At 49.5% G+C, this 13,226-nt stretch overlaps 1 protein-coding gene across 4 annotated transcripts in view; it reads right to left on the bottom strand.

The window, feature by feature from the left end:
- Nucleotides 1-365: 365 nt before the first annotated feature.
- Nucleotides 366-13,226, bottom strand: part of EPN2 (epsin 2) — a 100,548-nt gene continuing 87,687 nt past the window's right edge. For all 4 annotated transcript variants that reach the window (XM_003912446.4, XM_003912445.4, XM_009189848.4 and 1 more), the window contains 4 exons: nucleotides 8,213-8,389; nucleotides 7,453-7,539; nucleotides 5,047-5,262; nucleotides 366-3,158 (listed from right to left, as the gene is read on the bottom strand). In XM_003912446.4, the coding sequence (XP_003912495.1) occupies nucleotides 2,860-3,158; nucleotides 5,047-5,262; nucleotides 7,453-7,539; nucleotides 8,213-8,389 (779 nt within the window). In that variant the 3' untranslated portion in view covers nucleotides 366-2,859. The remainder of the gene's footprint in view (nucleotides 3,159-5,046; nucleotides 5,263-7,452; nucleotides 7,540-8,212; nucleotides 8,390-13,226) is intronic.

Below are 13,226 nucleotides of genomic sequence, written 5' to 3'. Positions count from 1 at the left end.
CAGGAAGCCTCTGGGGACCTGGCACACTGTCACTTCCACCTCATCCAAAGCAGTCTCCACCAGTGACCAGGCCACATTAGGAGGGCGGACGCAGGAAGGGTAAGGGGCAGTGGCTAGCACTTCCCCCAGCACACCCGTGCAGGCCACCAGTCTCAGCACCTCACCAAGGGCAGGCCTCCCACCCCCTTTCCCTGAGGTTCAGGGGCAACCAAATGCCTGGCTCACACGGGTACTAGGACCAGGCTGGTGGCCTCATTGACTGCAGACCAAGCTCCACAGGAATCGGCTCCCTTACCTCCCACCCCCCTCCAGTGGAACAGGACTGATGAAGATGAGGTGGGAGAAGGACACAGCCAGAAACCGCATCATGGTACAAATGATAAATTATATTTATACAGTAAATAAGTATCAACAGTCAACACAAGTTCAAAACCAGCCACCGGCCTCTGGGACTGAGAAACAGCTGGGTGACTTCCTCCACCACAGTGCCCATCAGGAGGGAGCATGATGGCACAGGTGCCAACACGCGTGGCAGTGGCCGGTGGCTTCATGATCAGTGCAGTGGGCAACAGGGACATGCACTCGGGATGGCCTGTGCCAGAAGATGGGGTGGGGGGCTGTCTTCTTGGGTCCTGGTGGCCCAGTGGCTGTCATGTTGGGGCCTCAAAGTCGTGTCATGAAGGGCTCTTCTGTTACAAAAGAATCACTGACCCCAAGTAGTCGAGTCTGGTCTACTGACCTGTAAGGCTGGCCCAGACCCTGCACCATCTGAAGGAAAGCACCTTTCTGGGCAAGCATCCCGCCTCCCATCCCACTGCACCTCCCCACCCACCCTTCCCCTGGCAGAAGAGACCAGCCACCGGCTTACCCGAATGGCAGCGGGAGCCTAAGGCCCAGCCCCAGGCCTGCAGTTCTGGCAGAGGGTGGCTGGTCAGGAACTCTAGACATGGCTCCTGGGACTGGAGAGGGCGGCCTCAGGAACAGCATGAGTGGGTGCAGTCCTCACTCACAGCCTGCATGTCCCAGCAGCCCGGAGACCATTTAAGATCTCTCCTACGCTAGTGCGAAGGGTTAGATCTTCTGGAACCAGAGAGGGGCTGGCAGGTGGTCGGCTGCCCTTAGAGCTGGAGGTGAGAAATTCCCATGGTGGAAACGGGGCCAGAAACGTCCACCAGGCAAGCTGCCCAGACACAGGATTGGGGGAATGTCTCTTCCCTGGGTAAAAGCAAGTTTTTTCTGGTCTTTAATGCATGACGTAATACTTTTACAGTGGTGGGTGAGGTGAGGACAGCAGGAGTTTAGAAGAGGGAGGTAATATTAACGCATGTTTGTTAAAAATCTGTCCCGGGTGAATGACTTTTTTCTTCATCTCCAAAATACAAGAGAATTATTTTTAGGTCTCCAACTTAAAAATAATGTCTGGAGTTAGCAGGTAGGTGGATCAGGGCCAGCCCTGGTCCCTTAGGCCCCCACTCCCGTCTTAGCCTAGGGACTATTGCCCAGGGACCCATGGGCACAGAAGCACCCCCACCCCCATGCCCTCAGGACAACTGCCATTTCCACATTATCCCCATCTTTAGCCTGAGCGTGGATTAAGACAGAGGAGATCACAGACACACAAGGTTAAAGATGTTTCTTCCATTTCAGATTTCCATTGTAAACAGAAGTCCTTGTTAATCCCTGCATGCCTTTAATTAAAAAAAGGAATTAGTTGATAAAAACTGGTGAGTCACATTCATACATTAGGTTTTTTTCTTTAACTTTCAGGATGTTGGTATATCAGTAAGAAAAATGGCCTCTCACTCAGGATCTAGCCAAAAAGGCTGAAAGTCAATCAGTTTAGTAATTCACCAAAAACAGGAGTTAAAGAAAGGAAAAGGCAACTGGAGGCTAGGATTTTTTGTTGCTGTTGTAGTTTTTTTTTTTTTTTTTTAAATAAACATCATCTATGTGTAATCAAATTCCCATATTTTCTTCCTATAAAGAATTTGCTTTAGTTTTTCAATAAGGCATTTTTTTTTTTGTCATCCAAACATCTCTTCCTTTTAAAATTTTCTTAGAGTTAAAACCATAAATAAGAGGATTTAAACCACTAAAATAACACGTGCCAATATCTTCATTCAGCCAGACCTGGTAAATTCTATCAAAACTAGACAGTTAAATAAGAACCACGTTATAAAAATATTAGCCAAAAAAAGACTATTAGATAATTCTGCAAACTCAAATATGAAACTGTACTAAACAAAATATGTGCAAAGGTACACAAGCATAGAGCCACGTTGGGGGTTATGCTCAGATTAGTTTTAAAGCTCGCTCTAGTGGATTTAATTCAAGAGTTGTCCATGGTGGTGGTGGTTTACTTTGAACTCACACGAGTCAAAGAAAAATAAAATATGCACAACCACTTCCCCAAAAGGTCAGTGTCTTATGGAGCAGGTGCTTCATCGTGTCCACACCCAGGACTGCCTGGGGTGTCCCTAGGGCTGGGGGGTGGGGAGGACAAAGATGAGGCCACTGTCCCAAGTCCTGGGACAGGCAACGTCCTGGAGACCCTCTGGCTGAGGCTGGGGGCAAGGGCAACACTGATGACTCCACCTCCTCATCCAAGGCCTCAGAGGGGCCCTGCCAGGACCTGAGTGCTTAGGAGGAGGTGGTGAGAGCAGGCCAGGCCAAGTGGGCCTGCCTTGGAAGGCGAGGGTCTGAGGGTTGGGGCTGTAAAGACAGCCCTTTCATCAGGAAGCTGGAGCTGAAAAGCCCTAATACCCCTAATCCCCAAACTCTTGGATCCCGTCCTACAGACGAGAGTCCCTGCTCGGCATCCTCCAGCACAGGTGCTCTGGGTGGGTCCCAAGCCAGGCACTAGAGAAGGAAAGGGTTGGTTGTGCCGGTGGCCTGGGCTGCAGATGGGGGGATACCCACACTGCCCACCATGTTCATCGTTGCAGGGCCCAGTGGGGTCAGAGAGGAACCAGTGGCCCCCAGAGCTGGGTGTGGGGCCGTGGAGGTCATCGAGGCCACAGCCACGGACTCCACTCCTGGGCCAGGCCCAAAGGATGTGCTGGTCCCCAGGACTGGGCTCCCTCGAAGCTGGTTCAGCGTCAGCGGCTGGGGCTGGTTCACCTGGAAGGGGTTAACAGGGGCCGAGGTGGCGGGTGCACCTGGGGAGACAGAAGAAGGGGCAGAGGCTGAGCCGTCAGGGTGCGGCCTTCTGAGCTCTCAGGTCAGGGACTACATGCGGGTGTTCTGGTCCCTGCTGTGCCCTCAGAGCCCGTGACGGTGCCAGCCAAGTCCATGGCAGACAATAGCAAATATCTGCTGACTGCATGAATCTGCACTTTAAAGGATGAGGAGATTGAGGCTGTGAGAGGCCAAGTGATTTGTCCAGCGTTACAAAGCTGAACAAGGCCGTGCCAGGAACACAGCCATCTCGGGGCACCCTGGCTCCTCTGCAGGGCTGGCGCACCCAGGACACCTTCACCAGCCATCAGCTGCCACTGCTCCCTCATTCTGTTTGCTGAGGGGGACATGGAACTGGCAGCGTGTGGCTCGTGTGGTAGTGCCCACACTGCACCCAGGGACCCACATACGACATCGCGAAGGCTAGAAGTCCTGCATTCAAGAAGCTGATGCAGCCTTGTCTTTCCCAGTGTCTCCAGAATTTACCTCACACTAGAAAGCCTTTTCTTTGCAAAATTGTGTGTGCTGCCGGCACCAACTCTTCCAGGCAGCCTGGCCCTACCCTGAGTGGCCTAGAGAATGGCCCTGTATGTCCAGCAGAGCTGCCCAAACCTCCTCCATCTCGGCTGCAGCCCCCAGGGACCATGACTGGTGTGCAGCCAACAAAGCTGCCTCAGGCCTCCAGCCAGGTGCCTACCAAGAGCTGATGGACACAGATGACCACTAGAGCTCCTGCAGGGCCTTCAAGGGCTCTCTGGGCAGAAGAGGCATAAGGCCTCCTGGGGCAGACACAGACTCCTGGCTGGCTGAGGAGCCTGAAAGCTAATCTAGTTCCACCCGGGGAACCACCTCCTCTAGGGGCAGCCATGTCCTCACCCATCGCAGGACCTCGGGGTTGGCCAGGACCCAGGAACTCCACACACCTCACTTCTGTCCAAGGGTCCCCAACCTCAGCCTCTGTAAGTTCAGTGGTCATTCTCCTCTGCAAGGTACTGTCAGGGACGGTGGCCCAAGATCCTCAGATCCCTACATGGTGGGGCCAGTCAGGGGCTGAACACTTGAGGGTGACACATTCCTGCCCTGGGGGACACCCAAGGCCTTGGGAAACATGTGAGGAAAGGGGCTGGGGGGACTTCCTAGAAGGGGGGTCATCTGAACTGGGTGTCGAAGGAGGAGTAAGATGCTTTCATTGGGGAAGAGGAGGGAGGACATTCCAGGCAGGGGAAACTGAGTGTGTAACAGCCTGGGTTTAAGGAAGGGCTCTACAGGTTGAGGGGTGCCAAGGGGCTGGGTGTCACAAGGGTTTCATGCACACAGGCAGGGAAGAGGAGAGTGGGGCCAGGCCATAATGGCCCTGGATACCCAATTGAACAGCTGGGGGCTTGTCCAGCAGCCAACGTGGAGCCTTGAGGGCAGGACGCAGACTCTGGCACCAGGAGTGTAAGCGAGGGACCTGGAGGAAGGCTTGTACCCAAGGGCTAAGTTACATTTTTCCCAAGAAAGGTGTGCTACACGTCAAACCCTGGCTCTTCCTCACCCCTAGCAGCCCACCCTACTCCACCTGTCTTAGAACTGACACTCCCTTGAGGGTCTCACAACCGGGGGGCACCAAGTCAGGGACAGCTTCTGCTTGGCAGTCTCAACTGAGAGGAAAGGAGCTATTTCCTACCCATACCCTCCCCACATAACTGACAACGGCTTCCACACCCCACCCCAGGCGGCCCTGGCGAGGGCATGTGTGCTAATCTAGAGTTTCCAGCTAGTCCCACCCCTTCCCTGTCACACAGTGGAAGAGCCCCCAAGAGGCCTGCTGCACACCCATTCTCAGGCATAGCAGGCAGCCGGATGAAGCCTGGGATGAGAGCCTACCTGGTGCCAGGAAAGGGTTGAGGGACTGGGCTGGTGGGGCGGGCCTGGTCACCAGTGAGTCCAGGTTCACCAGGGCTGCGTTGGGGCCCAGGAAGGACTCAGGTGTTTTCCGGGCACTGCTGGGCTTGCTTGAGGCAACGGTCAGGGGTTGAGACTCAAAGGGGTCAGGGCTGGTAGTTCCATTGTTTTGGGATGGCAGAGAGGTCACAGATTCGGCTGCAAAACAAGGACACAAATGGCAGGGTGAGTGTGGCAGGGAGAGCCTAAGACTGTGTACTTAACACAAAACATGGCCTCCTGGGAACATGCCTGCCTGACAGTGCCACGTGACGACACACAGCTAGTCATGGGCTGGGTTAGATAAATCAAGTGTCCATATAACCAAACACCAGAATGCAGGGACAGAAGAATACCTAATGATGAGCAAAGAAAGCTTATCAAAATACTAAGTGGGAAAAAAAACAGGTTACAAAAGAGTGTGTACAGCTCATTCCTCCAGAATACCAAGATGTCATTTTGGGGTAGAGGCTAGGCATGGGCAATTTACTTTTTTTTTTTTTTTTTTTTAAACATTTTCCATTTACTAAATTTTCCACAATAAACATGAACTTCTTGATAGTAAAAAGAGAGCAAATTGTTTTTTTTTTTTTCATTCAGCCCATAGAGGTGACACAGGCCAGTAGAAAAGTGACTGCCATGACAGGATGCTTCATGGTACAGGAGTTCTTAACAACAGTCATTCTCTCCCTCAGTAACCCCATTTCTAGGAATCTGGTCTAGGCAAATAATGTAAAATGTGAACAGGGTACACTGTAAGCACAAAGAGCTTCACAACAGCATCACTTACAGTAGCAAAACTTGATATCAACCTAAAGTGTCCTCCCCCAAATTAATGAATTATTGCTGAGCCATACAAAGAGAGATTATATAGCAACAAAGTATTTTTAACAAATTTTAAAGTCATGAGAAAATGTTTTCAATCTGTTAATCCATAAAAGTTGAGGCAAGGGGAAGGACAACTCTATCTGACAATGTGAACTGAGCAAAGAAGACTCAAAAACAAACAAACAAAACAAAAAACAACCAATAATGCCAGTGCACTCCAGCCTGGGCGATCAAGGCTCACTGCAGTCTCGATCTCCTGGGCTCAGGGGATCCTCCCGCCTCAGCCTCTTGAGTAGCTGGGACCACAGGCAGGTGCACACGACCACATCTGGCTAATTTTTAAATTTTTTTGAAGAGACGGGGGTCTCACTATGTTGCCTAGGCTAGTCTGAAACTCCTGGGCTCGAGCAATCCTCCCACGCTGGCCCTCCCAAAGTGCCAGGATTGCAGGCATGAGCCACTGCACCAGCAGGGGATGAATGTTTCAAAAGCTGACGTGTAACAATGGCCAAGCTGCCTTCTCACTGAGGCACGGAGTGGGAGGCAAGGACAAGTTAGGCTATACTTTGGCCTGCAGAGAAGACACATGGAATCTTATTAACGCAGCAAAGACCCAGAAAAGCAGCACATTCTCAAAGCTGCCTCCGTCTCCCGGCGGGGAGCTCCTGAACTGAGAGGTGTTGGAGGAGGTCAAGGGGGTCAAGTGGGGTCATGGGTGCCAGGTTGCTTGTACCTCACACCAGGGCCTAGCCAGCCTTGTGGCTGCAGTTGGTAGAGAGGGCTAAAAAAGAAGGGAGAGAAGGAAGAGACTGGGAGAGAGGTGGTAGGGAAATTGGTGGGGCAAGCAGCAGAAGCCGAGAGGAAAGAAAAAAGAGAGACGTTGCCATGCATGGCTGGGAGATGTGGCCCAGAGATGGACAGAGGCTGCCACACCACAGGCCAAATAGGGTGTGTGAAGAATGAATCCCAGGCCTTCTCCCTCCAGCCTCCAGGCCCACCTTGGCCCACACGCCCCTTCCTTCTGCATTCACCTGATACCCTTCCATCCCAGGGGCACACAGGGAAGGAAAACAGGTCTGGAGACTGGACTGTGGGTCTGCTGGGCTGGAGCTGTCACCTGAGAGGTGACAACACAGGGCAGAGGCTGGCCCCACTGATGCCCAAAGGTTGCTGTCTGGGAAAAGGAGGCCCTCTGAGGACTGGAAGTTAGCAGAAGGAAGGTGAATGGAAGTGCTGGATCAGGCCGGACGTGAGGCCCACTGTGAGCTGGGGAGGCTGGGGCTGTGGAATCTGCACGAAGTCTTGGGGCTTCTTAACCTGGAGACACAGTCCTGGGGGACTCCACTTTGTGATTTTTAACTATTGATGTACGACTTCTTAGAATGAGAAGCTTCAGGCTCCCAAGATCAAAATACAAAGAACATGCAGAAAGTTGAAGGGTTTTGAAAACTACTATTTCTGCAATAACTGAGCTGGTCAAATGCACGGAGGATTACAGAAACCACCATCACCTGTACATACCTGTTCTTTTTGAAGTCCGAAGGTTGTCAAATTCAGAAAAGTCGTCTTTAATTGTACCATTCAGATTACTGAAGAGCTCAAAGGACCCTGGGTGGACATAGAGGCCAGTGACTGGGAGCACCTCACAGGACTTCGTGGCAACTCCACTGCCCAGTGCACACCCTCAGGATGGGCTGGCAACAGGGGCCTCTCCCCGCTTACCCTGCCTCATGGAGGAGAATTCTGAGAGCCAAAAAGGCAAGACAGGATCGGGTCACCAGTGCGCTGGGAGGCAAGACAGGGAGCCCGGCCTCCCAGGACAGGGTGTGGGATGCTCACCTGCTAGTGCTTCTACCACCCCCACCCCAAAAGGGAAAGCGGTGCTGGCAGTGGTGGAGGCGCATCAAGCTGGGTCTGGTTGCTTGGATGAGGGTCTGTAGGAAGGCACCAGAAGGACTGCCCAGAGGCCAGCCTGCCCAGTCCCCCAGGGGTGAGGACAGGACCCACAGGCTATGGGCCCAGGGCAGTCTCCTCTCTCAACACCCCATCAGAAGCCCCCTCAATTTGGAGGGAGGTACCAGTGCACAAAACCTGGGAACTCGCTCGCACTCACTGTCACACTGGGGTGCCTGGGATCTGGGGATCAGGAACAAAGGTTAAGGGGGAGGAGGGGAGCAAATGCAAGCAAAGCAACAGAGCTGATGCCTAGGAGCCAGGAGCGGCTGCAGGGCCCATGGGCTCTCAGAGGCCAGGCAGAAAGGTGGGTGAGTGAGGGGCTCACCAGAGGCAGACACGGGCTTGGTGGAGGAGACTGCACCCCATGCGTCAGAAGCTGTTTTCCCGGCACTGGAGGCAGGCTGCTGTGAAGCTGCCCAGGGGTCCGAGTTCTTGGGGACAGACTGTGTGCTGGCTCCAGTGGGCACCCCCCATGGGTCAACAGAGGCAGCTGGCTTGGTACCTGTTGGAAGGCAAGGTCAGGGCTCAGAAATGCCTGCAGAGGGTCTGGGCAGCTGGGGTGAGGAGGGAAAAGGATACTGCCGGCCACACCAGGGTCTGTGCCCTGTGCCAGGAGAGACAGCCATCGAAAGGGTACTGTCCCACGCCAGCAAAGAGGGACACAGCTGGGGCCCAGGGCCAACAACCCTGGGAAGGGAGCATGCTAGGCCAGGATGTCCCAGGATAGCCTCTCCCTGTCCTCCAGTACTGACCAGAGGAAGCAGCTGAAAGAGGTCTTCTCCAAGCTCCCCACCATACAGGGGGCTTCCAAAGGGCTCCTGAGCTCAACCCCACTTCAATGGACTACCTGAAACAAACCTATCTCCCCACAGAATCCAGGCTCCCTCCCCAGACAAGGGACCCCAGGCAGCCCTCCCAGCTCAGCCCAGGCTCTCTAGAGGCACAGAGGCATCTTCTCCCCACGTGCTTTGAGTGGTTTCTGCTTTCTGACAGAAGCGTACATAAAATGGATGAGTCCTGTATAAAAAGGAATAAAACAAACAGCTACATACTTACCACTCAACTTAAGCAATAAAACACTTTCAAACAGGGAGTGACAAAATCAATTTAGTGGGTCACAACTGGCTTTAAAAAAAAGAACAGAGAAAAAATTTTTTTAAAAACCTACAAAAACACACACACACACACACACACACACACACAAAGACTCTAAAACATCTGAGTGCATCTAATGTTAAGTGTCAGTGCTGTGATGTGCATCTTTCATTTATGTGTAGACAGATCTGTGTATATATGAGTACATATAAAATAAAACCCACATCTCCTTCCTTCTTGTGGGGCACTGCAAGTGTTCAGACACCACTGCTGCCTCACAGGGACCAGAAAGTGCCTCCCCAATGACATTCCTACCCCAAACATTGTGAACTATTAGCCTTTCTCTTGCTTTTCCTTCTAGTTTATCTCATAGGAATACCTTTAGCTAGTTGTGCCTATTTTCTGAATACACACACACCACACATGTATATTATGTGTATGTATGTGTGTGTTTTCATTTATTTATCAGATAGGGTCTCACTGTCACCCAGGCCGGAGTGCAGTGGCACAAGCACAGTTCACTGTGCCTCCATCTCACTGCACCTCCACCTCCCATGCTCAAGTGATCCTCCCACCGCCGCCTCCCAAGTAGCTGGGTCTACAGGCATGTCACCACGCCCGGCAAATTTTTTTTTCTAATTTTTGTCGAGATGGGGTATCACTGTGTTGCCCAGTTTGGTCTCAAACTCCTGGACTCAAGCGAGCCTGCTGCCTCAGTCTTCCAAAATGCTAGGATTACAGGTGCGAGCCACCATGCCAGGTCCCTATTTTCCGAACTTGATATGAATAGTACACATTCCTTTGTGGCTGGCTTTGTTCACTCCACATTTTGAGAGTCATCTGTGTTGAGGTGGAGCTGGAATTTGTTTTGTTCCATTCTATGAAAAAAAAAGTCATGATTCCTCTGTTGAAGGATACTCATTTGGTTTTGCTGCTTGTTCTTGTTCACATGTATACACAAGTTGCTGGGTCATGGGTACCTCTGCCTTCACTGAGGAATGCTACAAGTATTTCCACATGGTGGCACAAGTTTATGTCCCGTCCAGCAGCGAGTACCAGTCTTGCTGCCCCAGGAGTTGTCTCATAACCTCTCTGATGCTTAATATTAGCTTACTTTCCCATGTGTGCCAATCTGGTGGGCTGAAAAGTCATTTGATTGTGGTTTTGATTTGCATTTCCCTGTTCTTTAATGAGGCTGTGCATCTTTTCATATACTCATGGGTCACTCATGATTCCTCTCCTATGAGGTGCCGATTTGAGTCTTTTACCGATTGTCCCTTAGGATTACTTTCTTCTTGACTCATCCCGACAGCATGGACTAGAGTCCATCCACTCCTCGTGTCATGGTATGCAGGGCCTCCTCTGTCGTAAGTCAAGTCTTCGTGGGTTTATTACTGGGCTCCCTACATTTATCTATTTCCATCCTTGCACATTTTTTTTTTTTTTTTTTTGAGACAGAGTCTTGCTCTGTTGCCCAGGCTGGAGTGCAGTGCCGTGATCTCGGCTCACTACAAGTTCCGCCTCCCAGGTTCACGCCATTCTCCTGCCTCAGCCTTGGCCAACTTTTGTTTTTTAACTTGATAAGATGATTTTAAGATGACTAGAGCAGAGCAGAGGGCCAAGAATAGCCAAAACAAGATTGTGATTTGCTGTATCAGATATCAAGAATTCTCATCAGTGTTTGTGAGGATAATTAAGAATGTGCAAGGGGCCAAGTGCAGTGGCTCATGTCTGTAATTCCAGCACTTTGGGAGGCCAAGGCGGGCGGATCACGAGGTCAGGAGATCGAGACCATCCTGGAGAACACAGTGAAACCCCGTCTCTACTAAAAATACAAAAAAATTAGCCAGGCGTGGTGGCAGGCACCTATAGTCCCAGCTTCTAGGGAGGCTGAGGCAGGAGAATGGCATGAACCTGGGAGGTGGCGGAGCTTGCAGTGAGTGGAGATCATGCCACTGCACTCCAGCCTGGGTGACAGAGCGAGACTCTGTCACACACACACACACACACAAAAAAAGTTAAGAAACAAGAAAAATTAAATATTTTGGGGATTTTGGCCAGAATTGCATTGCATTCCAGATCAATTTGGGGAGAAGCGTTATTACAATAGCGAGTTTTCCAAACCAAGACATGATATCTCTGCATTTACTTAAGTTTTAGTATATTTTGGTGGAATTTAATCTTTTTCATTTTTACCCTTTATCTCCCATAGAGATTTGTACGACTTTTGTAAGATTTATTCCTAGGAACTAAGTATTATTCCTAGGAAGTAGTATCTTTTAAACTTTTCATAATCTATTTTTATGCAGAGAAACAACTGTGTATACTCATTTACACCCAACAATCTTGCTAAACTGTTAATTAGAAGTCATTCCAATTATTGATTCTAATAATAATTCAAATAACTCTTAATTCTAATAACTTATCTGTAGAAATTTTTTCATATTCTATGTACAATCCCATCACCTGCAAATGATGACTGTTTAGTGTCTTCTTTCTAGTCCTTTATACTTTTTCTTTTTCTTGTCTTACTGCATTGGCTAGGATCACCAGTTACACCATCAAATAGAAGCACTGGTAGTCGGTATCCTTGTCTTGCTCTTGATGTTACAGGATCAATTTTCAATATTTTACCGTAAAGTTCAGTGTTAGCTATAAGCTTTTTTCCTTTCAGAAGCCCTTTATCAGGTTATGGAAGTTCCCTATTATTCCAAGTTTGCTAGAATTTGGAAATGAATGGCTAATGAATTTTATCAAATAGTCTCTGCCTCTAAGATAACCAAATTTTTTCTGTTTTAATCTGTTAATATGGTACATTTGTAAATTTTCTGATGAGTTGGTTCTTGCAAACAAAGTTCTTCGTAAGGTACTACAACTTTTAAAATATTTCCCTGGCTTGGGTTTTGTAATTGTTTCTTTCCTTAAGATTTTTGCATCTATATTCATAACCAGACTGGCCTGAAATGTTTGTTCTCACACTGCACTGCCCTTGTCTGGTGTTGCCGTTAGGCTTATGCTAGTCTCATACAATGAGTAGGAATATTCTCTATTTTCCTGTTCCCTAAAGGAGTTTGTGTGAAGGTAGGACTGTCTCTTGAATGTTGTTAGTATTTACCAGCAAAGCCCTCTGGGTGGATTTGCAGAAGGGGAAGATTTTAAAATACTGATTCCATACCTTCCATGATTACAGATTTCTATTTATAGGTTTTCTTCAGTTAGTTTCGCTGCTTCCTTTTTAATTTTATCCATTTTATCTAAGGTTTTGGATTTTTAAGCACAGAGCTGATCAAAGAGCCAGCCTCTCACCCGACATGAAATCCTGAGCGTGCCGCCAGTTATGCTGTTTCATTCCTAATGCTATTTGTGCCCTTCCTCTCAAAAAAAAATTGCTTGCCAGAAATCTGTCTATTACTCTTTTCAATTACTGACTTGTTTTTATGGATACTATTATGTGTTTATGTTCTTTTCATTAATTTCTATCTTTATCCTTATAATTTCCTTTTACGTCAGTGTAATGCTATTCTAACCTCACTGTATCTTTCTTCTTTACTAATGTGAACATTTAAAGCTATAAATTTATTTTACTATTGCTTCAGTTGTCCCACAAATTCTTATGTAAAAATATATTACTGGCCAGGCACAGTGGCTCACATCTGTAATCCCAGCACTTTGGGAGGCCGAGGCGGGTGGATCACCTGAGGTTCGGAGTTCCTAGACCAGCCTGATCAACATTGAGAAACCTCATCTCTACTAAAAATACAAAATTAGCTGGGCCTACGTCGTGGCACATGCCTATAATCCCAGCTACTCAGGAAGCTGAGGCAGGAGAATTGCTTGAACCCAGGAGGCAGAGGTTGCGGTGAACCAAGATAGCACCATCGCACTCCAGCCTGGGCAACAAGAGCAAAACTCCGTCTCTAAAATTTAAAAAAAAGAAAAAAAGGGCCGGGCGCGGTGGCTCAAGCCTGTAATCCCAGCACTTTGGGAGGCCGAGACGGGCGGATCACGAGGTCAGGAGATCAAGACCATCCTGGCTAACACGGTGAAACCCCGTCTCTATTAAGAAATACAAAAAACTAGCCGGGCGAGGTGGCGGGCGCCTGTAGTCCCAGCTACTCGGGAGGCTGAGGCCGGAGAATGGCGTGAACCCGGGAGGCGGAGCTTGCAGTGAGCTGAGATCCGGCCACTGCACTCCAGCCTGGGTGACAGAGTGAGACTCCGTCTCAAAAAAAAAAATAAAAAAA

The sequence above is a fragment of the Papio anubis genome, chromosome 17 (genome assembly GCF_008728515.1).
Source record: "Papio anubis isolate 15944 chromosome 17, Panubis1.0, whole genome shotgun sequence".
NCBI lineage: Eukaryota > Metazoa > Chordata > Mammalia > Primates > Cercopithecidae > Papio > Papio anubis.
This window is presented reverse-complemented; position numbering and strand designations above follow the sequence as displayed.